General features: G+C 37.7%; 12 protein-coding genes across 12 annotated transcripts; 8 read left to right on the forward strand and 4 right to left on the reverse strand.

The window, feature by feature from the left end:
• Window position 1: 1 nt before the first annotated feature.
• Window positions 2-2,423, forward strand: BDF20DRAFT_882114 (Ribokinase-like protein). The gene is made up of 9 exons (XM_053081702.1): window positions 2-529; window positions 673-703; window positions 799-844; window positions 950-1,003; window positions 1,075-1,087; window positions 1,195-1,514; window positions 1,609-1,726; window positions 1,857-1,974; window positions 2,103-2,423. The coding sequence occupies exons 1-9, from the start codon at window positions 448-450 to the stop codon at window positions 2,275-2,277; spliced, it is 957 nt and encodes a 318-aa protein (XP_052934049.1). The 5' UTR covers window positions 2-447; the 3' UTR covers window positions 2,278-2,423.
• Window positions 2,424-2,463: 40 nt separating this feature from the next.
• BDF20DRAFT_882117 (PX domain-containing protein) lies at window positions 2,464-3,519 on the forward strand. Its single transcript, XM_053081703.1, has 3 exons — window positions 2,464-2,667; window positions 2,755-2,998; window positions 3,070-3,519. Exons 1-3 carry the CDS (start codon window positions 2,559-2,561, stop codon window positions 3,152-3,154), a joined length of 438 nt encoding a protein of 145 aa, XP_052934050.1. The 5' UTR covers window positions 2,464-2,558; the 3' UTR covers window positions 3,155-3,519.
• BDF20DRAFT_649246 (uncharacterized protein) lies at window positions 2,988-4,396 on the reverse strand. Its single transcript, XM_053075941.1, has 4 exons — window positions 4,175-4,396; window positions 4,029-4,103; window positions 3,498-3,916; window positions 2,988-3,414 (listed from the first exon to the last, which is right to left on the reverse strand). The coding sequence occupies exons 2-4, from the start codon at window positions 4,101-4,103 to the stop codon at window positions 3,228-3,230; spliced, it is 681 nt and encodes a 226-aa protein (XP_052934051.1). The 5' UTR covers window positions 4,175-4,396; the 3' UTR covers window positions 2,988-3,227.
• A 79-nt stretch (window positions 4,397-4,475) lies between these two features.
• BDF20DRAFT_824185 (peptidase C13 family-domain-containing protein) lies at window positions 4,476-5,921 on the forward strand (the record flags this gene model as incomplete). Its single annotated transcript, XM_053077871.1, has 4 exons — window positions 4,476-4,613; window positions 4,697-5,251; window positions 5,323-5,433; window positions 5,508-5,921. 4 exons carry the CDS (start codon window positions 4,476-4,478, stop codon window positions 5,919-5,921), a joined length of 1,218 nt encoding a protein of 405 aa, XP_052934052.1.
• Window positions 5,922-7,285: 1,364 nt separating this feature from the next.
• On the forward strand, window positions 7,286-8,566 carry BDF20DRAFT_882128 (uncharacterized protein). Its single transcript, XM_053081704.1, has 3 exons — window positions 7,286-7,481; window positions 7,650-7,904; window positions 7,976-8,566. Exons 1-3 carry the CDS (start codon window positions 7,427-7,429, stop codon window positions 8,242-8,244), a joined length of 579 nt encoding a protein of 192 aa, XP_052934053.1. The 5' UTR covers window positions 7,286-7,426; the 3' UTR covers window positions 8,245-8,566.
• A 72-nt stretch (window positions 8,567-8,638) lies between these two features.
• BDF20DRAFT_882131 (uncharacterized protein) lies at window positions 8,639-9,402 on the reverse strand (the record flags this gene model as incomplete). Its single annotated transcript, XM_053081705.1, has 1 exon — window positions 8,639-9,402. A coding segment is annotated over exon 1 (514 nt), but the record flags the coding sequence as incomplete, so codon positions are not given.
• A 763-nt stretch (window positions 9,403-10,165) lies between these two features.
• Window positions 10,166-10,880, forward strand: BDF20DRAFT_882134 (uncharacterized protein). Its single transcript, XM_053081706.1, has one exon. It carries the CDS (start codon window positions 10,316-10,318, stop codon window positions 10,541-10,543), a length of 228 nt encoding a protein of 75 aa, XP_052934055.1. The 5' UTR covers window positions 10,166-10,315; the 3' UTR covers window positions 10,544-10,880.
• A 477-nt stretch (window positions 10,881-11,357) lies between these two features.
• On the reverse strand, window positions 11,358-13,305 carry BDF20DRAFT_837342 (Rho GTPase activation protein; the record flags this gene model as incomplete). The annotated part of the gene is made up of 4 exons (XM_053079039.1): window positions 11,358-12,625; window positions 12,697-12,912; window positions 13,002-13,130; window positions 13,194-13,305. The coding sequence occupies 4 exons, from the start codon at window positions 13,303-13,305 to the stop codon at window positions 11,358-11,360; spliced, it is 1,725 nt and encodes a 574-aa protein (XP_052934056.1).
• A 1,163-nt stretch (window positions 13,306-14,468) lies between these two features.
• Window positions 14,469-15,147, forward strand: BDF20DRAFT_882138 (uncharacterized protein). Its single transcript, XM_053081707.1, has 2 exons — window positions 14,469-14,827; window positions 14,924-15,147. The coding sequence occupies exons 1-2, from the start codon at window positions 14,574-14,576 to the stop codon at window positions 14,979-14,981; spliced, it is 312 nt and encodes a 103-aa protein (XP_052934057.1). The 5' UTR covers window positions 14,469-14,573; the 3' UTR covers window positions 14,982-15,147.
• A 324-nt stretch (window positions 15,148-15,471) lies between these two features.
• BDF20DRAFT_907018 (GNS1/SUR4 family-domain-containing protein) lies at window positions 15,472-18,044 on the forward strand (the record flags this gene model as incomplete). The annotated part of the gene is made up of 5 exons (XM_053083336.1): window positions 15,472-15,628; window positions 16,008-16,319; window positions 16,459-16,532; window positions 16,614-16,960; window positions 17,981-18,044. 5 exons carry the CDS (start codon window positions 15,472-15,474, stop codon window positions 18,042-18,044), a joined length of 954 nt encoding a protein of 317 aa, XP_052934058.1.
• Window positions 18,045-19,234: 1,190 nt separating this feature from the next.
• BDF20DRAFT_649350 (uncharacterized protein) lies at window positions 19,235-19,990 on the reverse strand. The gene has a single exon (XM_053075942.1). The coding sequence runs from the start codon at window positions 19,708-19,710 to the stop codon at window positions 19,378-19,380; it is 333 nt and encodes a 110-aa protein (XP_052934059.1). The 5' UTR covers window positions 19,711-19,990; the 3' UTR covers window positions 19,235-19,377.
• A 3,043-nt stretch (window positions 19,991-23,033) lies between these two features.
• On the forward strand, window positions 23,034-24,986 carry BDF20DRAFT_823503 (SWIRM domain-containing protein; the record flags this gene model as incomplete). The annotated part of the gene is made up of 2 exons (XM_053077799.1): window positions 23,034-23,543; window positions 23,631-24,986. 2 exons carry the CDS (start codon window positions 23,034-23,036, stop codon window positions 24,984-24,986), a joined length of 1,866 nt encoding a protein of 621 aa, XP_052934060.1.
• Window positions 24,987-25,100: the final 114 nt, after the last annotated feature.

Below are 25,100 nucleotides of genomic sequence, written 5' to 3' on the forward strand. Positions count from 1 at the left end.
ATATCTTTTCAATGTTCATATGTGTGAATTTGGTTTCTTGAGTATCGCCTTAGCTTTTCCTTTCAGGTGGGTGCTGTCTAATTTGGACCCGATGTATTCTTATAGAAACGAGTGAAGCTTTTTCCGAACAGCCTATAGATAGAGTGATGGCAGACATTGTTGTCTCTCTTTGCCACTATAAATAAGCCTTGTCTACCCGTACATCCTGCTTTCTTTCTGATGGACAGCTCCTTTGCAACGCGCCATTTACAGAAAATGTTCCCCCCTGATGTTATACTAAATTCATGCAAACGAGCCTGAATCTGTTTTGTCATGATGATTTCCACTGTTTCTGACTTTTAAAGAAAAACGTAATGCAGCACCAGCAGCCGCTCGTATAAACAGCTCTTCTTCTGTTTGAATAGTTTCTTCTACATTATACACAACAAGGCTTAACGTGAATATACTATGCCACCAAGGATTCCGGATATCAAATTAGTTCGTAAATTGGTTCCTCCTTTATCCAAGAATTTGCACAAGGGACAAGCAGGTAAGGAAACACGCGGAAAAAACAGACAAGAAAAATTTATACGCGCATAAGAGAATTGAAAAAACAAAGACAGTTTGCCATGTCGCAATGTCAAATGACAAAGAGAAATGAAAGGCATGAGCTAAAATTCAAACCAATATTAGGTCGAGTCGGTGTTGTTGGCGGTTCTGAAGAGTAATGACTGCATTCATTCGATTGCCTGGTAGTGCAATGATATACTGACAATACCTATCCCCCCATTTGTATTCTTCTTTTTCATAACATGGTAGCTATACCGGTGCACCATTTTTTAGTGGAATGGCTAGTATGAAGTTGGTAGGTTGAGAAGAGGTATAAAAGAGAGAGAGACTCATCATGGATCAAGTCGAATTTAATGCTAATGGTCGCGTACTTACTTCCGTTCACTTCTATTTGCTTCAGGGTGCTGATCTTTGTCATATTTTCTGTGAACCGGGAGCAGGCACAGTAATCAAGGTAAAACGAGTTTCTTTTGATTTGTAGCACGGATTGCATGACAAGAGAGCTAAGCTTCTATCTTTTTTTAGAGTTATTCGCCTGGTACAGAAATTTACAGAAAGTGAATGAATTCAAAAAAAAAAAAAAAAAAAATGGCGCATTCATCTTTGTTTTTTTGTTTTTTTTTTCCCCTTTGTGGCTCATAATAGATCTTATTGTGCACCCTTATATGCGTACAAGCGATAAACTACAAAAGGAACATCATGATACCAAAGATATCTTGGAAAGAATCACAGGAGTATTTTCTAGACTCCACGTTCTTGTGGTTGGTCCTGGTTTATCTCGAGATGATGCCATGCAAAAAACGGCAAAGGACATCATCTTGAAAGCACGTGAAAAAGATATGGCTATCGTCATTGATGCCGATGGGCTTTATCTAGTACAAAACCATCCTGAAACTGTGAAAGGGTATAAAAAAGCCGTGCTGACGCCTAATGTAGTTGAATTCAAGAGACTCTGTGAAGCTATGGTAAGCAGTTTGTATGACTCAGTCTGAAGAAGGATGATGATATTGTCATCATTTTCCATGAGACATCTGAAACTCATTGTCCTTGTTGGATTAGAACGTGGATGAAAATGACGCAAAACCGGAAGAAGTAGCCATGGAATTAAGTAAAGCTTTCGAAGGTGTCACAATTGTTCAAAAAGGCGGCGTAGATATCATCACGAATGGAGACGAAGGTATTTTGTAAACAATTGGGGGGCGGGGTATCATTTAAATTAGAACATATCCAACTTATTCTATTGTTTGTTTATCGCGCTTTTGTTACGTGCGCTCTTCGGGCACTATTCCCTATCAAACCAATTAAAGTTTTCCAATGTGATGTTGAAGGCGGCGCAAAACGAATGGGAGGCCAAGGCGATATTCTATCCGGAACCATTGCCACATTCTTAGCATGGGGCAAAGCTTACGAGGATGGTGTTTGGGAGTAAGTCATCAAATTTGGGATTCATTTTGATTAGGAATAATAGGACACGAGGTCATTTGAGTCCACGGAGTCTTTTGACCCTTTCAACATCGAGACGGGTTTATTTATTTATTTTTTTAATTGCATAGACATCCTCCGAACGAAATTGAATCCAAGGATATTGCTTTATACGCCACTTGGGCCGCGTGTTTCATCACAAAGTCAAGCTCCAAACTATCCTATGAGAAGTTTGGTAGAGCTGTACTGACTTCACACATGTTGGAAGAGATTGGTGCAAGTTATGACAAATTCATGAAACAGTGAAAAAGAAAGAAAAGAAGAATAAATATATTATGTACCTGAAACAAATTCAGAAAACGAACTGAAAAAGTAAACTCTAATAAAACAAACATAAAAGAAAGTTTATCGTTCTATTCTGTAAAATATAAAAGGTACCACGTTAGTTTTCAGGAACGTAGTCTTTTTTTTTTTTTTTTTTGGTTTTTTGGTCTTTATATTCATTACTTTAACAGTTCTGTAAAAAAGGACATCTATCACCCAAAGCCTCTTTTACTTACTTGCGTCGATACATTACTTATCAAAAAATGAACGTATCTACTTTCAACCATGAAACCACTTCTAACCTTGAAAAAGAAAGGCATTTCCATCCGGATCATTTCATCGATATTGAAGTGAGAGCTCCGCAAACACATGGTAAGATTAGATAAACTGTCATTTGATACGTTATGCTGAAGTGTAGAAATGAATAGAGATCATTGACTTTTTTCTTATACCATGAAGGCGCTGGACTTCGTATGTACACTGATTATGAAATTGTTTGCAAGACCAATATCCCGCTCTTTCCGTTCAAGGAATCTACGGTGAGACAAAGGTATAGCAAGTTTGAATCGCTCAAGTTCAAATTAGAGGAGAATGACTACGAAATCAAAGTACCTACTTTGCCTGGCAAAGTCTTGACAAACCGACGCTTTTCTAATCATGTTATTGAAGAACGACGACAAAAGTTGGAGAGGTTTCTACAAATGTAAGTTTGAATGCTGTGTTTTCGCAAAAACTGGATGGACGTGTCTTCTAACTTCAATACAATAAACTTAGACTATGCAATAACATTACGTTAATACAAGAGTATGAAGAAGCAAAAGCCAATATGATCATCAAGTTCATTCAGGGCAAATACTGATCATCATAAGAAAAAAACAAAGGGTTTCTTTTGTCGTATCTATTATTTATTGTTATCCATCCAGCCATACACATCAGTATTTCTTAAACATCTGAATATCGTCTTCTGCTGATCTTATTTTTTTTACTAATTGATAATAAGCAGTTAAAAGTGTTTCAAATTCTTCGTTGCCTTCCCCTTCTTTGTAGTATTTCGCTAGTTCATTTTCAGTATATTCTAAAGCTTCCTTTGATTCTTTTAACCTTTTATCCAATATTTTCCTATTGACATTTTGATGGTGGTCATTTCAGTATGATATCCTTTAGCAAATAAACATCCATTCATATTATCGTTTCTCTGTTACCTTAAAGTTTGCAGTGCATTTGTAAAATCTTTATCATCGTATATCTGTATCAGCACGTTTAGGTGTAGTATTTTTGCTTTGATCAAAAGATTGTCCACCAAGTTTGTGTAATGACTCTCCAATGATAGATGTTCGGCTTTCTGATGTGTAGGATGGCCTTGCCCTTCATGATTGAGTTTAAACTCTTCTACAACAGACCAGGTAATATCGAGCATCTTCAAAAGCGTCTGAACGTAATCTGTTACTTTTTGACATAGTGACATTCTTTTCTTGTGAATTTCTATCTTTTCTTCTTTGTGCTGCTGTAATATCTCCTCTATTATTTCAGGTGTGAATGAGGATATCTTTAAATAGTCGGCAATAGCATCATATTTTGTCATGAGAGCCGAATCGAGGTCCAAGCTCAAAAATTCGCTTTCCTAAAAACAATGGGATTTCTTAATAGATCAATTTCAAATATACTTATTGACAGAGATACCAGACATGCTTTATCAAAAAAAAAAAAAAAAAAAAAGAGGAGAGGGGCTTTACAGTCGCTGATTCTAAACTTGATATTTCATTTAAAACAATGGCGTTTCGTAGGACTTGAACATTTCTCTGCTTCATCTACTTATTGACACATATATTGCATAGGAATCAGTTGTTGCAAATGGAAAAAAAAAAAAAAACCAACCCACAAAACGAGCCTATGCCTTGTGACGCAAGCTCTTACTTCTTCAATTTCAGATCTGAGGCTTTTGACAAGATTGACTTGTTCATTGTTCTGAATAGTATGGCTGAGAGACATTGTTGTTGTTTGAAAGAGATTGTGATTAAAGGGTACAAAGTGCCTATGTTTTTAATGCGTGCGGCTGGCTTTTTTCATTTCTAAAACTGGCAGCCGAAGAAGGAAAAATTGTAGAGCAGCATCTTTGTCTCCTCAAACTGTTACCTTTTTGTTCTTCTTTTTCGACAATACCCACCTCTCTATTTTCAACAATGAGAAAATGGAATTGTAAGATCTTGTGTCTATATCTCTTTTCTTTATTCTTATTTTGTGTTCAATGCATACAACAACAAGAACAAGTGGAAGGGTTCTTTAGCCAAAGTGGACATACCAATAATTGGGCTGTTTTGGTAAAAAGAATGAAATAAGAGCGTCATTGGCATTCTCTGAATGCACCTGTCAACTAAAGCCAAACAACTCTTACGCTATCCAGGTTTGTACATCTCGATTCTGGTTTAACTATCGTCATGTTGCCAATACTTTATCGATGTACCGCACAGTCAAACGACTGGGCATACCTGATTCCAACATTATTCTTATGCTCGCCGATGATGTCTCTTGTAATCCACGCAATAAATACCCCGCCACTGTTTACAACAACGCCAATCGTCTCCTCGATCTTTATGGCGACAATGTCGAAGTGGATTATAGAGGCTACGAAGTTACAGTTGAAAACTTTATCCGTCTTCTTACAGGCCGTGTGTCTCCTAGCACACCTCGTTCGAAACGGCTCTTGACAGATGATCGGTCTAATATTTTTGTATATATGACAGGTCATGGTGGCGACGAGTTTTTGAAATTTCAGGATGCAGAAGAAATGAGTGCGTACGATTTAGCAGATGCATTCAAACAAATGCAAGAAAAGAGGCGATACAATGAGATTTTCTTCATGATTGATACGTGTCAGGCAAACACGATGTACAGTCAAATCAATTCAACAAATATTTTGGCTACTGGAAGTAGTCGCCTCGATGAAAGTTCCTACTCAGTAAATATGGATGCAGTGCAATGCAAATAGAATAACAGTTGCTTACCTTTTTTGTTTCATCCGCAATATAGCACCATACTGATTTCGAACTTGGTGTGGCCGTGATTGATAGTTTCACCTACTATAATCTGGAATTTTTAGAGAGGATTGATCAAACGAGTAATAGAACATTACAAGAATTGGTAAAGCTATCAGGCAACGTAGCTATTTTCTCATGCTCATAGCCACCATTCTAACTGACTTTTTTTTTATCTAGTTTGACACATATGATCCTGTTAAAATTGCTTCACACCCAGGGATTAGATCTGACTTATTCAACCGACCTTTGGATAAAGTCAAAGTAACAGACTTCTTTGGCAATGTGCAAAATGTGGAATTGACAAAGAATCGATATCCACTTGGAAACAGCAATTACAACAACAGTGTTCAACCTAGAGGTGAGCACATAAAAGAGAATAATATACCCACCAGCAAGGTGAACAGCATGACAACGACATCCATCAAAAATGGTAGCAGCATGCATCATCATGAGCCTGCTTCTTTCCCGGTTTACATGAACAAGACCAACAAAGAGAATTTGAACATACATGATATACCTCTCACTTCTGTTATCTCCAGTATATTATTTACAACATTCATTGGATATATTGTAAAATTGACATTTCATTAGAAATGGAAACCATGTGTCAATTCAACGCATCACACAATATATATGATAATTCGAGCAGCAAGTTTAGCTTTGCATTCAATTCCTTTACAATTTTTTTTTTTTTAAAAAAAGTACCACTCAAAGCAATAACTATGTATGCGATCCTATTGGAGCCAGGAATGATAAGCTTTTTGCTTCTTTTTAGTTAGTGAATGGCGAAGGAAGGGCAACTGTAACCAAATGTCAAACTGTTTGCTTGTGATTTATGCAAGATACCCAAAAACTGATATAGACTATAAGAGTACGTTAGATTCTAGTGTTGAAATGAATTGGCCCATCAGTGTTATATGAAAGGGTTTAATTATGTTAACTGGCTTGATGGATTGTGAACAAATTTATAATTGGCTCTGCTCTTCACGTCAGGCAAATTCAAGGCACGGGTAGTGTGAGAAAAACCCGTGATAATTAGATGATTTAAAGTTGGTATCGGAAAGGCTTTGTTTGACTACTTGTTCTTTGCTGATGAACGTCTCGGGGGAATTTGGAGTTCTTCCGACATTTGTGCCCTTACTTTAACGGTTCGTATGTGCGTGTATTTTGTTGATTTTGAAAGCCATGATGTGGTTCTGAGGCCATTACTACTGTGTGCTCTTTGCTTACGTGTGGTCCGAGTGAAGACTATTTCATTTGAGAATCAAAGTTAAATGATTCAACGAAAATGCTCACTAAAGTAGTTCATAATGGAATATGCAATAGCAGAAGAGTGATCCCTATTCCTACATTATTTTTCTTTTTTTATTAATGTAGTATGAAACTAAAAAAAAAAAATAAGAATTTTAAGGGTCCAACATCCAGCGAATGAAAACGGACTGTTGTACAAAAAAAGCTGATCTAAAAGAAAATAATCTCGGTAAAAAAGCGCCCGTTAAAAAGTTTTTCCTGGAATATTCTCAAGCTAAATGAGGTGCAAATGAGTCAACTGTAATCAATGCTTTTTTATAATGCTGTCATAGTTGAGGTAGTACAGTAGGTCGAGACCAGTAGAAAAAGAGAAAACAGCAGCATCACGGCAAGCTCTAAGACAACTGAAACTGATGGTTGTATACATCAGGGCAGCATCTCAATCCTACCCAACCTGCGTGGTATAACTTGGGGTTTCAGCTATCTTGTTCCATGCAGTAAAAGTGAGTTGGTAAACAATAAGAAAGTTTAATTTCCTATTGTTCATGTAGAATGTTCCAAGTCGCTGGCATTCTAATTCAAGCATGCTATCAACTTAGTGTAATGAAAGCCTTGTTATATTGGCTAAATACTATGACAAAAGCTTTATCAGTCAACGGATCACTAAGTCTTTTGTCGGGTCCATTTTAAGCCAAGATAAAAAAACAAAAAAAAATAAAAAAAAGTATATAAAGCGAGCAAATCGAATTTTTTGGCTCTTTTCTTTTTTCTTTTTCTTTTTGGTATTTTTACCCATTCCACCTGACCCATAAACTTTCTGGTGTCCTCATTTCAACAGCGTTATCATGTTGGCATTACCAGCTACAATTACCAGAAATGCTATACCTCCAGGCTTTATAGGTAAAAATCGATTTATCAGTTGATAGTAGATCAATGGTCCCTGAATTTTGTCGATTAGAATGTTGGAAAGACGAATACACACTTCACATTGCAGATTGACAAATACGAAAAAGCATGATTTTAAACAAAGTAAACTAAATATAGTATCATCATTATCTATTAATGTAGACTTTGCTTCATCCTCTTTCGACGCAATTCTATTCCCTCCAACCAATGCCGCTAATAATGATGTGATTGAAACTGCCACGGACACAACAACGACTACATCAACCGATGATTCAGCCAGTACCAAGAAAAGGAATACACATCTGCCTGATTTAATACCATTCATACAACTTATCACGGATAAATGTGATCTTCAACCCATACATCTTGTTATTGCTCTAATGTACGTTCAAAGGTTCAGAAGAGCTCTCCCAGCAGGTAATGTATACTTTAACAACCTCGCAAACGCAACCATTCTTTCACAATATTAACTTTCTTTTTTGTTATAGGTTATAAAGCGGAGGTAGAAGCTGCTCATCGTATCTTTGTCGCCTCATTGTTAGTCGCTCACAAATACCTTGAAGATCGTCCATTGAGTGCAAGAAAGTTAGTACGTGCTACAGGTGACGTTTGGCCCATTTCTGACATCACTCGTATGGAGCTAGCCTTTTTAAGATTCCTCAATTGGAACCTTTATGTAAGTCATGATGATATGGCCAAGTTCTTGCACGATCTGGGCTTTGATGAGCGAGCTGTTATCAATAATAGCTCGGCTTAAGGACTTTTTTCCTCATCTATACCCTTTTATCCCTCCTGCTTTTACGTATTTATATTGTACAGCTTTTTATACGTATGGACTACTTTTCCCTTTTCGCATAGCTTCTTCTTTTTTCATTCGTTTTGTCCATATCTCTTCCTTCGTTTACTATTATTTCGTATACCTTCTATTTACTTTTGTACTTGAACCATTAATCTGTTAATCTTTGGTAATAAACTTATTATTCTATCTTTGTGTGTATAGCAGAAGAAAAAGAAAAACGAAAGAGCGTTTCTGTTGCTTTGTTATAATGAATCAAATGTATGAGATATGTATATCGTATCAACATATAAAAAGACAGTCTTTTTTTTTTTTTTTTTTTTTGAATGACTTGAAGTATATTATTTATTGGTAATTGTTTTCGATAAAAATCGTTTCGATTGTTTGGCAGCAACTTATTAACCTGTAAAAGTTACTGTAAAATCAAGAAAAAAAAAGTTCCCACTCAGTTATTCCTTCTTCCTATGTTGATCTACTTCAGTACTACAGAGTTGGCTTCATTTTTCTTTCTTTGACTTCTTGTTCTACTCGCGATGGGTTCACGTATTCTTCTTGGTCTGCTGCCATGAGTGCCGGTCCCGTTTGTACTCCTAACATTCATTTTTCTGAGAATATGATTGCTGTCATAGACTGCTGTTCTTCTTTGACCGCGAGGATCAAAGTTTCTGATGCCATCCTCACCACTGCTCGGACTATCCACGTCACTGACCGTTCCGTTACATCTACTAACAGTATGGCTTGTATTATTGCAACTACTGCATGTGTTTTCTCCATCGTCTATTTCCGCGGATTTTTTTGATTGGCATCCTTGATTCATGCCTTCTATTCCAACGGCCGGATCAACATGACGAAAGGGCAGGGAACTATTTACAGTGGATTGATTGTTGTTGGAATTACTGCTATGCGCTGCTCTATTCGTGTTACCGTCAAGACGAAATACAGACATATGAGATTGTCCCGGTGGCTGTGTTTGTTTAGCTCGTTTTTTCATTTTCCTTCTGTTTGTTCTTTCGGTTCTACTATGACTATCGCTATGACGATTGCCAGCGCTATAGAGACGAGTATTCGTTCTCGTTGTAGAGTCAGTATGAGTTTCTTTTCTTTTTCTTTTGTATGCACCGTCTTTCTTGTCGTTGAAAGTTGAAGGGTTTACTTGTACTGAACTCTCGGCTTCATAAGGAAGATTTTCATGGCGGTCAGACGGAGCATGATGATTGCTTTGGGACAGGTCACAAGCAGTGCAATAGGCAGACACAGTAGGACTGCTGCTACGGGACATGGGTCGATCGAAATTGCTCCTCCAGTCGACATCTTGTGCTGTTTCAGCGCACACAGTTTCATTGCGCAAAACTCGGCAAGGAGGTTGAAAAGCTGCCGTCAAAGTCAAGCCATTGGTATGCCCATGATAAGTAACAGCAGAGGGTACTTCTTGATCCTGAAACATACTATTATGTTTTTCATTGAGACTATATGCTTGGAAGCAAGAAATATAATTTGCATGAAGCCAATGAATAATCTCCAAACTATGAGGCGCTCCGTGATGAAGAGGAGCATTCCGATGCACTGGGCGAACCGTGACGATGGGATTGAGTTCGCCCTTGATGTCTGTCCACACGTCATAATTGTCATTGTCGATCTCGTCTTGCAAGTCTTCCGGAGGAGGATATTTGAATACACGGCGACTATTTGCTCCATCTACGTAGAGTATGTCTGCTCGTTGTCTGTCATCGCAAAGTAAATAAGCGTAGAGTTGTCGTCGTCTCACGTCGCAGTTGATGCATACGTCGTGTGTCGACGCATGTGTGTTTTGAGCGAAAGCATTGTTGCCGTGCTGTTGCGGGACATTGGATGGATGATCGTTTTCACGACTGTTCATACCATTGTCAGTGTGAACATAGCCATCCATCTCATTTATCGGCACATGTGAAAGCGGATGAATAAGAAGCTGTGGTAGCGAGGGTGTATCTACATCATTGTCGACATCATCCAGTATGTAATCGTTAAATCGAAGATAATTGTGTGCAACAACGTCATGCTGTTGATGGGGTATTGTAGGGGAAGCAGAGAGTTCATAAGTGCGACCAAAAGCTTGAAATCTGTCCATCATATAGAACACGGTTACGTCTGGTGTTTCTTGCTGCTGTTGTTCGTCACTGTCTCCAGGATGGTGGCTAAGGACTCTTTCATCATTCAAATTCTCATATGGATCTTGTTCTTGGTTCGCTTCGATTCTTCTTCTTTCTGCATCACGTGTTCTTAGTATTTGTTCTCTCCTACGAGCCTATTTGAAAGCAAGGGGTGAAAACAAAAAGAAGTCGTTTTAGAGAACTTATAGAAACCATCCAGCTTCAAGGTTATAACCAAGCCATACACGTCTAGCATTCACCATGTCAATTTGATACTATTCAAGGGTGGTGCGTTGTAGTAGTAGAGTAAAGGATAATCACTTCAAGTTGCAGAAATGAGCTGTAAGTATATATATATAAACTTATAACAATGGAGCATCACATTTGGATATGCTGTGCAAACAATCAGTTAGAGAGAGATGACTCGAGCTTTTCTTTGTGGTTTTGAAATGATGATTAAAAAAACAATAATGCCTCATTTTTACTGCCAATGCCATTATAACTGTGCATTCAAGATTAAACAAAAGAAAAAAAAAAAAAAAAAAAAAAGAGAAAGACAACATAACGTTGTAGAGGTGCGATGTCTGGTATCAAGTTATTCAGGTTCCCTGTTATTCTTCTGTTATCTAGCATTTCCTATTGAGACTTATTGTGACATAGGGTTCATCAGTTGCCTTGTTGTTTTATTTTTTTTTATTCTTTTTGTAGAGTTGGTTTTTTCTTAAAAAAATTAAATATGTACAGACAGGTCAATAAGGCATAGTATGAAGCAATGTAAAAGCATAGATACATATAAGTAATCTCTATCTCAACAGAGTTTTAAGAATATACAGGTTAGCAATAAAGTACAATTTAAGCAAAAAGTAGTAGTAGTTACTATTATAATTATTAAGGTAAACTATCGTTCTGAGGGTATTTGCATATGTCACATATACACGTTCAGCATTGTTACTGCGGCTGTACGATGATAGTTGGTATTGTTACTGGCACTGCTACCGCTGCTGCCGTTGCATTTTTATGGTGATTATTGGAATTAGCTGCTGTTGCTCTTGAAAGGCTTCTTTTACTATTTCTCAAAATGTTTGCAATGGAGGATGTACGTGTATGAGGGGGGACTGGGGGTGGAGCGCCCTGTTGCTGAAGCACTGATCTATTGTCATTCAAACTTGAAATCGTAGGATGATTGTCAACACCGTCATTGAACTCACTATCACTGTTGTTCAGATTGAACAGGGCTCTGCTGCAAGAATTTTGTCGAGGTCTCCTCAAAACGACGACCTTGTATAAATCATCCTCACGTTGCTGACTATTATTCTTACTGTTATTCAATGAATGCCTCTTCTTTGTTGCCTTTTTGTTTCCCACTAATAACGCTGGGGCAATATTTAACAAATAATCATCTGATGGTATGGACGATGCATCTCCTCCTCTTTGTTCCATGGATGTTGTCATTGTCACAACCGACGCAGAATGCAGTCCCATTAAAGAATGATCCTTCGTCATGGTGGTTGCAGCAGAAGTTGCAGCATCAGCAGCAGCAGAAGTTGTTGCTGTTGTGGTGGTGGTGGTGGTGGTGGTAAATGAGTTTTGCTTTGTAGGTGATAAACAAGGCATCGTATTGTTGGTCATCCATGCTGTTGAATTTGTCGATGTGTCATGACCACCGTTGCTACTTCTTGTAGTGCTCAATGGATAATGATCATATAATGGTATATCTTTCCATAACTGAAGCAGTCGATCATTATACTCTATCAGGAGGGCCCAAATTCTTGTCCATTTTGCATTGATTTCCATACATTGACTCATGGCTTCATTATTGTAGTTGATCGTCAGTAGCTTGGCTGCACTCAGGGAGGTAGAGGTTGTGTTTGTACTAGCACTTGAACTCGCAGTGGCCAAAGTAGTCGTCATCGAGCTTGTTGAAGAGGAGGACGAGGATGATTTCCTCATAGGTACTGGTGAGTGGCGACGCTTGTTAAGCCATGATGTTGAGGAGTTGGACGTGGACGACGCTTTCAAATGTTGCTCGAACCCTGTACAAACAGGTGCGAAAACGACAGCTAGAGCTTCTGAATTCATCATATTTTTATCTGCATGCTTCAAAATATCTGAACAGAGAAGGATGATGTAGTATATTAGATGAAAATGCTCCTTTGGTAATTGTTGGAGCAAACAGCCCAATGTTTTTGTCGTTAAATCTATTTGAAGTCCTTCGTCTATAAAGATGCATATACTATTTAAAAAAACATGTACGATTGCCTTTAAACACATGTGATTGAAAATTTACCATAGAGCTGCATAAACTTATCATGGAACTGTACTGGGATAGCAGGATCGGGCAACTGTCGTAAATATTTCTTCACAACGCAGGTGATAGCGTGTATATCGTAATGACTAAGATCCATGTACCTTCCATAAGTAGGTGGTGTATCAAAGCTACTGATCAGTTGTTGAATTTCTGCGGCACCACCTGATAACCTGAAGATACCCTCTGTAAAGAGGCCTGAAAAATAAGATCCAAGGGCGAGCGCCTGTTAATGATTTTTGTCTGTGCGTTCTTTAAACTGTGCCTTATGGGATATGCATTCCTACCTCTTTTTTTGATCTCTTCGAAACATCGATAAACAGGACCTGGTATGCTTAAACCAATATCTGTACAACAACCGCAAAGACTAGCAGCTTTCAATGGTGCACCGAAAATGCCTCGAGTAATTATTGTTTCTTTAAAGATGAATGGATTTGTTAAAGTCGTCAAAGGAACCACAGGCAAATCCAAGTTCTTACCTTTCTTATTGTTTATCTGATGCTGATGTTTCCCATTGTTGGTACTCCTCTGTAAAAATCCAAATAGGTTCTTTTGTTTCTTTTTTTCAGTAATGTATTCATCGTACATCATTCTACAGCGAGCAGTTTTAGATACACCCCCCAAAAAAAAAAATTAAAATAAGGGCCTCTAAATTAAAACAATTCAAGGTAGAGAGAGAGGAATGAAAATAGAATGCTGGAACCAAGACGCTTCTGTTCGTTAAGCGATTCAAAAGCGAAAGAAAAACATAGAGTAGAAACAAGAAAAATAGAAAACATTGTCCTTTCCTTTTTAAGCACACGCTATGAAACGATCGGAGCTGCTTTCCTATATTATATTGAGATCAATGCATGTGTCTGTGATGTGCTTCGTGCACAGAATGATCCGTGCTCTTTATACAAAGTAAGCATTTGTTATATTATGGTTGGTTTATTTTCTATTGTCACTAGATGAAATATTAGCAAGAATTGCTTCACCATTGTCCGTTTTTTTTATTTTTATCAGCCTGTTTTCATGTTATAATCTATTTGTTACTATTTTAGAGAGCAAAGAGAAAATCACGACTCACCATGTGCGTATCATCCATTTTCAACCATAGTTGCAGTGTTTTATGGTTACATACAGTTTAAAAAATTATTTTAAATCTCATTTCTATTCGTATCATGTGCTCTCTCAAAATTGCAACGACTCTTTTTGACAGGTCTCATATGAAAATATATTTTTAAAATGTATGCCATATTATGTAAGAATAATTGAAATATCCAATTCCAGATATCGAGTCATTCATTTAGAGAAGGTGGAGTCGTCCAATGAAGTAGAAAAGGATTTGGGCTTTTTTTTTGTTTTAGGTTTTTGCAGCCCCTGAATGGGATCTACAACAACCAAAACGATATAAGGCTTCGAATCGTCGCGTCTTTTTTTTTTTTCAGTAAAACCCGTCTTCAAAGGGATATAAATATTTACAGATCATCCCTTTATATTGCTGATGTACCTCTGCGTCAACTTCAAGGAGTGAACACACCTCAAAAGGGTGCTAGTTTTCATGTTTGACATTTTTCTTTCTCTTTCTGTCTCTCATTCTTTTTATACAGATAACTAAGTAGGATGATGAAACAACAGTATTTTTGCTCTCTTCATGCATATATTTTACTATTCTTTCTTATGATGCACCTTCATGTGCACAATGTTCATGCTGGCGGGCCTGGATTACATCGATATCAAGAATCCCATTCAAATTACGGGGATGAAAAAAAGGCAAAAGAGTAAGTAACCTTCGCCTCACTTGGATAAAATGCGAAGAGACCCATCCTCTTTTTTGATGCTTTTTAATTAGACATGTTGAGGAACATATCAAATCCATGACAGACAAGGAGGATATAGAATTGAGTGAGGACGATATCGTTTATTACATGTTTGTACTTCATGATACAAATGGAGACGGTTATCTGGATGGAAATGAATTACGTGAAGCCTTTATAGATTATGGAAAGGACCATCAACATGATGAAGGTGAAAGGAAACAGAAGAACATAGACAAAGACGTAGCGTTCACGTTAGAGGATGTAACTGCTATGGTTGATCACATCTTGGAAGAAGACGATAAAAATGGAGAGTGAGTTTTTTTATTTTTTAGGAAAAAAAATGATTCGATAATCCAATGGAAAACGAGGCATTTCAGATTAATAGAAAATAATTTCTCATTCTCTAGTGGTTTGATTTCGTGGAGTGAATATCTGGAAAGTAGACTCTACCATACAGAGGCTTAAAACGACGGAGCTTGATATGGGTTATGAATCCTTTTGATTTCAATAGTGCTTTGTATTTTGAGAAACGGAGAAGGAGAAGCCTTTTCGCTTACGTGATGGAAATAAACACCATCGGATAACTAGACAGAATTCACAATGACCAAGATTCAGACGGGAATCGTACAACCTTTTTGCTTTTTTTTTTTTTTTTTTTTTTTTTTTTTTTTTTTTTTTAAACCGACAAAGAGCAAGGAAGAACGTGGTCGGAGACTGACTTTATAATGAAACTTGAACCAAACCACTTTCCTTCTGTTGAAGAAGATCATGATTTTTTTATTGTCCCTTTTTTTTTTCTATAACAGAAAAATTTTCATTTGCTAAAGATCTTACACTCTCTTTTTTTTTGATATTTTCGTTTCATTCTTCTCTCTTTTCATCTTTCTTTTTTTTTTTTTCCCCTTTTTTCTCTTCTTTCAATCCTTGACCCAGCATTCAAGATTGTAATTACATAATGGAGCAACTCAAGCAACTTCATTTCTCACCAGAACAACCATTTGGGTTGAAGTTATACCCCTTTTTTGAAAAGGCATATGAAACGGTCGTCGGTCAAAAGACATCTGAATTTAATTATCAATCTGGCGTGACACCTCTCTCTACTGTCAATGAAGGTAAATATCAAGAAGACACGCTAAAGAATGGGATGCGCGACTGGGCTGGTATCGTCAGGAGAGAAGGGAATTCGATGGAAAGCATTGCGTAAAAGACTTGTCCGTCTGCTTGGTTTGTTTGATCCTGTCGAGTCTCTCTTCTTTCGAGTCGGATTCCTTCCATGAAAAAAGCGCGTTGAGTGTGTGTATTTGTATGGGGTGAATGGATACGTCTATCGGTAGTATGACGGTGTTAAGACAGGTTCATTTCATGCTCCATGTTTTTGGTTCGGACGGAACTGGGGCGGAATGGGGAAACGATGGGCAAAGGGCTCCTTCATCTTTTACTTTCACTGCTCATCTGCTAATCCTGTCATCATCATCGTTTTTTCAAAAATAGTTACTATCACTTGTATCACCTACTTCATTGTTATTTTTGGCGGACGTTATTTGATGACCAACTTGCCAGCTTTCAAACTCAAAATACCTTTCATGATCCACAATCTACTGTTGACATTGGTGTCTGGTTTTCTATTGGCTTTGATGATTGAGCAAATTTTTCCCATCTTATATCGTCAAGGCATTTTGGCAGCCATATGTGCTCAAGAGACATGGACTCAACCTTTAGAATTGCTTTATTATTTGAATTATCTTGTCAAGTATTGGGAGTTGATTGATACCTGTTTCTTGGTATTGAAAAAGAAGAAATTAGGTAATTTTCCGCTGGTTAGGGAGAGTGGGGTTGGGAATAAACAATGGGGGGAGGGAGGGCGAGCGGACAGTAGAGAAGATCAACAGTGTTTTTGTAGTATCCCTCACTAACATTGATGTATTGAATCCCATCAATATAGAATTCCTTCATTACTATCACCATTCTTTAACCATGGTCCTTTGTTTTACTCAATTGAATGGAAGAACTTCTGTGGTAAGTGTCAGTTTTGCTTTCAGTTACACACATACCCTCGTTCTAATCTAGTTTAATTTGCTAAAAACTTCTCTATGACAGTCGTGGGTTCCTATTACACTCAACTTGACTGTTCACGTGTTGATGTATTATTACTACTTCCGTACAGCTGCCGGTGCTAAGATTTGGTGGAAGAAATATTTGACTACTCTCCAGATTACTCAATTCATCATTGATCTCTGTGCTGTTTACTTTTGTACTTATACATATTTCGTATATACTTACTGGCCGTTCTTGCCCAACAAGGGAAGCTGCGCTGGTACCGAGACCTCTGCTATCTTTGGTTGCGCCCTCCTCTCTTCTTATCTCTTGCTCTTTATCAACTTTTACCGTATTACTTACCAAGCCAAGAAGAAGCACGCTGCTGCTATGAAACAACAACAATTAAAGTCCAAGAAACTTTAAGCAGAGGCTCTCTTAACATTTCCCCATACATCTTATTCGTATTATTATCAACTTACTAATTACTTTTCGACTTTTTAATGTTATTTATATACACACAGTTTCATCTTTTTTTTTTTTGTTATTTTATTTTTCTTTTTACTTCAGTTTATTTATGTAGTAGTCATTACAGCTATTATTTCTCTTGTTAGTTTTTTGAACCCCATGCGAAAAAGTCCATTGTCCCCATAAAAATAAAAAAAAATTTAAATTAACAACTATAGCCCCTTTCGTTTTCGAAGAGGTTGCGTGCCAGTGTGTTTCACTGCTGAGTCTTTTTGATCCCGTTACGAAATTGCACTCTTCTCGTTTTAGTCTCGGACAGTGTCAAAATTTTAATGTGAAACAAGGGAAAGTTACAGATCAGACATTTTGAAACCTCGTTTCGTTCAGGTACTTTGCGACGGACAACGACATAACGGAGTACTTCTTCGCAGACCAAGTCGAACCTCTTCTGTAATAGGATACATGTCCGAGCCGTTACTAGATTTTTTGACATTCTTCAATACCTGTTGTAAGAGTCCTACTAACGTATTCATTTGGATAGCAATGGACGGTTTTTTGAAGTGTATACTTGAAATATCCTGGTTATTTACTCTGCTTGAGACAGAGCGAGCTGCCTGGTTAGTCCATAGAAAAAGTTAATGTTTTTGTTCGATCCTATGTCTTACAAGAAAAATGTCGAATTCTTATATCATTGCGCCTGCTCCTTTGCAAATATATTTGGCATTTATATAAGTGGAAGTGCTGCTTTTATGTTGAGAATTATAACACACTCTTTCTAGAAGATCAATAAAGACAAACAGTTTAGAACAGAGGTATTCGAGTCACACCACAATACCCTTTAGAACGAGGTATTCAATAACGCAATCATTTTGCAGACAAGTAAAGGATACATATTGTACAATAGAATTATCATATGAGTTCCATTAACAACAGCAATAACGACAAAATCGAATAACTTGCAGCAGTGATGAAAACCATCGACTCTGTGCGAAAAAATTCTTTGCTTTGACTATATTTCAGCCATAGGTGCTCCCTGCTTTGTAAATATTATGGTATAAACTTACTTAAGGTTCTTGTTGGTTTCTACTAGGTAATATTGGAGGGTTTCTTGTATATTCATGGTCTCTTGGGCTGAAGGGAAAATAACAGGTATATGACTGAGGGTATTATCATATTTGCCTCCCTCTGCTCCTAACGGCTACAGCTGTACTTTTCTAACTTTATCAAATCGCAGATAGATGCTCGACTTAAATCAGAACCGAAGATTGTGTTTTCCAAGAGGGATGTCAGCGTATAAATAATTCTCTACAGTCGTACCTCAATGCAATGGGTTGTATTCGACTGCTGTTACTGGAGTTTGAATGATATATCTATTTCGAACTTCCAGCCTATTTCTTTTCATGGAACTGTCTCGGAGACTTGATCTGTCAGTAGTTGCCCCCCTCTTCCGGGCGTTAATAAAACGGCTCTTTTACCTTAATGGCAAATTGTATTACTCATGAAATATTCTCCACCTTCTGTCTCATTGGTCAGATAAAAAGAAAGCCTAAAGGAAGCTCCTCTGATGTCTCCCTCAAATACTCTTTGTGCAATGCACATATCCTTGTTAATTTAATGTGCTATTTACGATAAGCAGATATGTGCCTTGTCGAATACATTGTATTATAGGGTTGTTGCTTTCGACTTGATAGCGATCAGTAAGCTAAAGAATCCCCGCACCATCCATTCCGTTTAAAAGTTGAACGTCCACTTGATCCGTCTTCTCGATATAGTAAGGCACATAACTTATGAAAAGTATATCTGTACCTATTGGCTTGCCTTTTCTTCAGTCTTCAGGAACAGACCTTTTTGAGAACAGAAGCCAAGAAAGTCACATACCCACCCAACATGATGGTTAATTTTTTATTGGTAATACTATTAAGAGCGGAGAGGGGCAATGGGAGAGGGAAAGGTGGAGAGGAGCGGATAGATCAAGTGCTAAATGACAATGGGAATGACATTATCATTCATCTATCATCATCAAATATCATTCTGTGGAGAAAAGTAAAGAGAAAACATAATAGGATATCATAAAAAGAAAAATTGCTGTATGTCATAAAGTGTAGTAGTGTACATAAAAAATGAGGAGTTGAGAAAAAAAAAAAGCGTACATATACAAAACAGAAGACATAGAATGTTGCGTGTGATAAATTAGCGTTATATACAGTATTAAAAGGTATGGTGATAAAATGCATCTTGATGTGTATATAAATATATCTTTCAGTCCGTTGGTATAAATATAATTCTTCTGCTTGCTTATTATATTGAATGAGGAGAGATGATTTACTGCTGTTGTTATTGCCGGTATCATTGGCTGAATTCAATTAGAACAAGATACTTCATTATTTGTTGGAGCTTCAAGACTCGGAAAGGACACATAATCCTCTTTAAACGATAAAGGTCTTTTCGATTGATTCCAGTCAATCAACCAGTGAGGAGAATCAATAGTGGACGTTGGTGTCGTGGACATGGCAGGAGCTGAATCTCTTGTCGCCGTTGAAGAAGGCGTTGACGAGTTATCTGATGCCATTGAATCTGTTCGAATAATGTAGTCCTGTACTTCATCTTGTTCCAATTCTGCAGCATGAGTATTGTTTGAGTGCTTGTTATTTGCGGCCTTTTGACGCTTCCAGTCATTCAAGAATTGAAACATGTTGTAATAACGATATAGGTTTTGACAAGTGTTGATGAAAAAAAAGTAACGGAATTAAGAAAGAAGAAAAACGAACAGAAAATCAGTTCTTTTATACTTTTCTTTCTTTCAAATCGGAAACAAACACAACGGCCTTCTTTGCATATTGTTAATAACCTGATCGACAACAAAAGAAAAAAAAAAAACCTGCTTGTCGGTCTAGAATTTTCACAGCATTAGCTTAATTTGGCTGTGTTTCTTAAAAAAGAAGCCAAGACGGACACTGGAAAAAAAAAAAAAAACTGAGAAAAGAAAGAAATCTCGACCTCAATTTTTTCTGTGTCAGAAAGGAAATAACCCTTTTTTACTTTCCTGTGTAATGAGGTAAAGAGCCGTTGTTCTAAAACAGATATCCACACATACACACATATATATCTATATAGGAAACTTGTTCGTATTGAAAGCAATGTGATGCTGCATTTCTATAATAAATAGAAACTCGCATTTTGGTTTTTTCTGCGTAGCAAAAAGCAATTACCTTTGTCGATCGCAAGATATCCCAATCTTTTGAAAGACAGATCAATGATGTTTTTTGTGGGTTATCAACTTAAGAAACCGATGTGCATTAAAAAAGCGTTGAAAAAAATGGGTTATTAATAAACACAATCATATTAACAAGCCTCAAAAAAAAAGCGATCTTCATAGAATGCTCATGCTGTCCATACGATGGATAAAAATACTCATTCTTTTTTGCCCCGTCAAAAACGTTTAGTGAAATGTGCTTGAAAGCCGCTAATGTATTAGTCACTTTCTCTCTGTCTTTCTGTCTCTCTTTCTCTCTCTCCTACATAGAGTATGACACAACGGGTGCCAATCTCCGGAAGCTGAATTGAACTTTCTTCAATTTATTTATGGAAACCCACGAGTACTCACACACTCATATACGATGACAAGGAACAGGGGAAGCCAAAATCAATTAATACAAAGTTTCCTTGAATAGAAAAGGCCTATTTAAGTCATTATCGCTGGTCACTCTTCGATTAAAAGTGAACGCTATACGGTGGCTATAAACAATAAGCTATACAAAGAAGTAGGTTGATGGCCACAATGTGATAGCTTCCCTCTCTTTCGGCCTTTCTCCGCGAGAGTGCATCTAACCAGGTGACAGGGTTCGAACTGAGACAGAGAGGAAGAGAGAAAGCGAGAGACAGAGCGCCCTTTTCCAGCTTTATGGATAGGTTACATGTCTAATTCTAAAGTTGACCAGCCCATTGTCTCTGTTTTCACTTGCATCCTGGGAAACGAAGCGTCCATGTGAGCAATCAAAGTTCTTTTTTTTTTTTTTTTTTTTTTGCGCAAGGCCTCAACTTATGTAGCTGAAGGGTTTGGAGCTACCTTTTAACATTTATTTCCTTAAAGTGGCCTATCATCTGCTGCCATTCAACACATAAATTACAGCAGCCGCCAAAGTAACTTTTATAAGTCAGTCGAACTCACTTATTTGACTTACTAAAACGCATTGCAGTGATTCTGAAAAGACATTGAGGGTGTCTTATTTCCTCTCAGCATAATGGCAACCTCAAGTCATACCTTGTTATAAAGCAACCGTTATAAAGGTTCATGCAAATCAACCATTGATTCTCATCCTTGGGATATAGCACATCATATTATAGCTCGAAACCTATATTCCTCCAATGCCACATGATCTGCCTTCTTACCTTCTTCTAGAATACACAAACAGCCAGAAAAAAACTTTTCTACAGAATAATGCCTGCTTACATGTTTGAATTGAATTTGTTATTGTGAGCGTGATACATTAGGAAATGAAACACCAGACTTTTTTTTTTTTTTCCGTAAAAAATGAGAGCAAGGGACATTCAATGAATGATAATACCCCTTTCATATCGGTCATTGTAGGTTGAATCCTTATCATGGTATATCCATTCTCGAAAAATAGCGGATACTCGCATAACTCGTCATTCATATGTCATTCAGTCGCCAAAAAGGAAGGAACAGAAAGAATCTATTAATCAGCAAACTTTTCTTCTATTTTGTGGCATGATATACAATAGTACGTACGTACCCGATCTCTTGAGTTGACTTGTACACATCACATCTTTTCGTCCTCTTGAAGAAAAATTACGCTATTGAACGTAATCCCTAGTAAGTTACAGCACCTTTTTTTTTGGAAGACAATGCGTATTTGATCAAAGAAGACGCTGCATGATGAAGCTTTATCTACCCTTTCCGCTTTTTAATCATAATCGTCAGTTACTTACAGTAATGGTTGTTGTAGACAATTCCTTCTCTTATTGGTACCCCATCATGGTTTTACTTTATATGGATATTTTATGATTCCTGATTGATTACGCACTATATATCACTTTTAAAAATTGTCTGTAATCATAAGATCAATCTTATTTAGCAAACAAAAATCAACCAGCGAAGCGCACGGTGCTGAGTCATTTAACGGATCCTTTCACCAAAAAGACAATTGTTGTAATTGATATTGAGACACGAACATAAATATTCATCAAATAGGATAATTACTGTTGACCATTAGAACTTCCTCTCCTCCAGTAAAATAAGATTCGTCACAGTATTGAGTACAGCATATACACGATCATTTCTCTACAGATTTGAATCTATGTGTACCATAAAAGTGTTATCATTTATTCTTGCCAACGATAGATAATATGATACCAACCACTTTCATTGGACGAACACCCAAAACGTGATTCGTCTATTAAACGATGCTGGAGGGTGTCGCTGTTGTTCGCATGCTATTCACGCAATCAAGACAAAGATTGATATTGCTTCGGCCTCTTTTAAAGGCAGCATTGATCCCATGAGTTCTATCTCTCGATAGGTCTTATTACTAACGGTTTTAGCTGCAGCTGTTATTCAAAGCCGATCCGATATGCACCATAAGGGTTCTATTCCGGAGAAGAGTTGAATAAAAGACATTTTCTAGGATGACTGAGACATCTCATAACCGAAAGTGCTATAATAGAGTAACTTTACTATTGATAATACCAATTTTTCTTTCCGTATCATACTCCCAGTTACTGGCATCATTGCTTTTTGAATCTCTTCCTTCTACGTCACATTGCTCATTTTTTTAGTTGGCAAAAAAATGAATATTCAATCTCAGTCCGAAGGTCTCTTTTATCTGAATTTATTTTACCACCCACCTACCCGCAAGAGCAGATGCAGCTTTAAACATTAAATCTTTCATCATGGAAAAGGAAGATAACCAATCTATAGAAATTACAGTCAGCCCATCGGAAGACTCACAGCAAAAAGCAGACACGAAATCTGAGCCAACGCAAGAAGATGCCGTCATGACAGATGCTCCGTCTGCAACCATCACCACCACCACCAACACAACAACATCCGATGAAAAAGCTGATCAAGCCACCACTGCTAGCACTAACAATACTGCTGAGACTACTACCACAGCCAACGCTCAAACAACTGCATCGGTTTCTAATCCCTCTTCTGAATCAAACGCCAATACCACTGCACGCTCTGAAGCAGAGCTTACCGCGCGAAAATATCTTGCCGATCGTACACAACAAGTAACCATTCCTGATTATGCTGCTTCTTGGTTTGATATGAAAACAATTCATAATATTGAGCGTGTCTCCTTACCGGAATTCTTTACGAACAACAACCCATCCAAAACAGCTACTATTTATCAGGACTACCGTGATTTTATGATTCTTACTTACCGTCTTAATCCAAAAGAATACCTTACAGTAACAGCTTGTCGAAGAAATCTTGCAGGCGATGTGTGTGCCATTATGAGAGTACACGCGTTCCTAGAGCAATGGGGTCTGATTAACTATGAGGTAACTTTTTGAATCTCACCAACGTGACAGACAGCACAATGGCACCGAACTTGCCACCATGTCAATATTAACCCATTTATGTTGTAGTGCGATCCTTCTACTTGGCCATCCGCTGTTGGTCCCCCTTATACTGGTCATTTCAGAGTAACAGCAGATACACCTCGTGGACTCCAACCTTTCAAACCCAATATTAAACCGACCGCTTCACAAAATGCAGCAGCAGCAGCAGCAGCAGCAGCAAATAAACCAGCAGCTTCATTAAACGTTGAATTAAGACAGAAAATATACGATAATATTACAGGAAAACAGACAAAACAATACTTTTGCACAACATGTGGAGCAGAATGTTCTCGGGAGCGTTATCATAGTTTAAAGACAAAAAACGTAGACCTTTGTCCACTTTGCTACAAAGAAGGCCGTTTCCCTATCACTAGTTTCAGCAGCGACTTTATCAAATACGATTCCCAGCTTTTCAATGAAGCTGCTGACACAGATGAAGAGGGTGCATTGTCAGCTGGCGAATGGTCAGATGAGGAAGTATTATTGCTGTTGGAAGCGATTGAATTGTATGATGACGATTGGAATGCTATTGCGGCTTATGTAGGAGGAACAAAGACGAGAGAACAATGTCTCACGTACTTTTTGCAAATGCCTATTGATGAGCCTTACCGCGACACAGATGAACATACTCCATCAAACGCAACTTCTTCAGCTAACGTTCTTTTTGAACATAAACGTATACCATTTTCTCAAGCAGATAACCCAGTGATGTCCATCTTGGCTTTTTTGGCTTCTGCTGTCGATCCGAAAGTTGCTTCAGCAGCAGCCGATGCAGCTATAGCTTGTCAAGAAAAGCTAAACAGCATTCATAAAAGGAAAGAGCCGCACAATGAAGGTGAGGAAAATGAAGAGGATAGAAGCATGGATATAGATTCGGAAAACCAAGCAGCCGATCATAAAGCCAAAAAACCTCGTACTGCTATTGAGAAAGCCGCTGCCGTTGCTTTAGGCTCTGCTGCAGCAAAAGCGAAATCATTATCCACGATTGAGGAGCACGAAATGAGACGACTTGTGCAAACTGTGATAGACACCCAAGTGAGCAAATTAGAACTCAAGATGCGCTATTTTGATGAATTAGAGGCTGTCCTGGATAATGAATTAGAGACAATAGCACAACAACGTAAAGATGTCTTCCGTTCACGCTTAGCTGTGAAAAAATCAGAAGCTTTGTTGGAAGAGGAGATTCAGAAAAGGGGAGGACTCGAAAAGGCTATTGAAGATGGCTGGACCGTTCAGCAGTTACAGCAATTTGTGCAAAATATCATTTATAAAGAAGATTACCATCTAGTCGATCTATTTACTCTGGATGAGTCAACATTGGCTCATCCTGCTTCGGCTATGGATGAAGGCAACAAACAGGCCGCATCCGTTCTCTCACTTTAATTTAACATCCTCATTTACGTATTATTATTCATATCACCCCAACTACTTTTCATCATTTATAAACGTATTAATACGAGGTATTGCACTTATTTGTCGATGCTAACGAGAAAATAA

This window comes from Mycotypha africana (assembly GCF_025528875.1).
Source record: "Mycotypha africana strain NRRL 2978 chromosome Unknown BDF20scaffold_8, whole genome shotgun sequence".
Classification (NCBI taxonomy): domain Eukaryota; kingdom Fungi; phylum Mucoromycota; class Mucoromycetes; order Mucorales; family Mycotyphaceae; genus Mycotypha; species Mycotypha africana.

What these genes read in the sequence shown, in the direction of transcription:
- BDF20DRAFT_882114 (XM_053081702.1), top strand. Translation starts at nt 448, where the DNA reads ATGCCACCAAGGATTCCGGATATCAAATTAGTTCGTAAATTGGTTCCT. An exon ending in TTTGCACAAGGGACAAGCAG is followed by an intron (nt 530 to 672) that starts GTAAGGAAACAC and finishes AACCAATATTAG; the next exon opens with GTCGAGTCGGTGTTGTTGGC. An exon ending in TACGAGGATGGTGTTTGGGA is followed by an intron (nt 1,975 to 2,102) that starts GTAAGTCATCAA and finishes TTAATTGCATAG; the next exon opens with ACATCCTCCGAACGAAATTG.
- BDF20DRAFT_882117 (XM_053081703.1), top strand. Translation starts at nt 2,559, where the DNA reads ATGAACGTATCTACTTTCAACCATGAAACCACTTCTAACCTTGAAAAA. An exon ending in GAGAGCTCCGCAAACACATG is followed by an intron (nt 2,668 to 2,754) that starts GTAAGATTAGAT and finishes TATACCATGAAG; the next exon opens with GCGCTGGACTTCGTATGTAC. An exon ending in TTGGAGAGGTTTCTACAAAT is followed by an intron (nt 2,999 to 3,069) that starts GTAAGTTTGAAT and finishes CAATAAACTTAG; the next exon opens with ACTATGCAATAACATTACGT.
- BDF20DRAFT_649246 (XM_053075941.1), bottom strand. Translation starts at nt 4,103, where the DNA reads ATGAAGCAGAGAAATGTTCAAGTCCTACGAAACGCCATTGTTTTAAAT. An exon ending in CAAGTTTAGAATCAGCGACT is followed by an intron (nt 3,917 to 4,028) that starts GTAAAGCCCCTC and finishes CATTGTTTTTAG; the next exon opens with GAAAGCGAATTTTTGAGCTT. An exon ending in AATGCACTGCAAACTTTAAG is followed by an intron (nt 3,415 to 3,497) that starts GTAACAGAGAAA and finishes AAATGTCAATAG; the next exon opens with GAAAATATTGGATAAAAGGT.
- BDF20DRAFT_882128 (XM_053081704.1), top strand. Translation starts at nt 7,427, where the DNA reads ATGTTGGCATTACCAGCTACAATTACCAGAAATGCTATACCTCCAGGC. An exon ending in TATACCTCCAGGCTTTATAG is followed by an intron (nt 7,482 to 7,649) that starts GTAAAAATCGAT and finishes CTATTAATGTAG; the next exon opens with ACTTTGCTTCATCCTCTTTC. An exon ending in CAGAAGAGCTCTCCCAGCAG is followed by an intron (nt 7,905 to 7,975) that starts GTAATGTATACT and finishes TTTTTGTTATAG; the next exon opens with GTTATAAAGCGGAGGTAGAA.
- BDF20DRAFT_882134 (XM_053081706.1), top strand. Translation starts at nt 10,316, where the DNA reads ATGCTGTTGATGGGGTATTGTAGGGGAAGCAGAGAGTTCATAAGTGCG.
- BDF20DRAFT_882138 (XM_053081707.1), top strand. Translation starts at nt 14,574, where the DNA reads ATGACAGACAAGGAGGATATAGAATTGAGTGAGGACGATATCGTTTAT. An exon ending in GAAGACGATAAAAATGGAGA is followed by an intron (nt 14,828 to 14,923) that starts GTGAGTTTTTTT and finishes CTCATTCTCTAG; the next exon opens with TGGTTTGATTTCGTGGAGTG.
- BDF20DRAFT_649350 (XM_053075942.1), bottom strand. Translation starts at nt 19,710, where the DNA reads ATGTTTCAATTCTTGAATGACTGGAAGCGTCAAAAGGCCGCAAATAAC.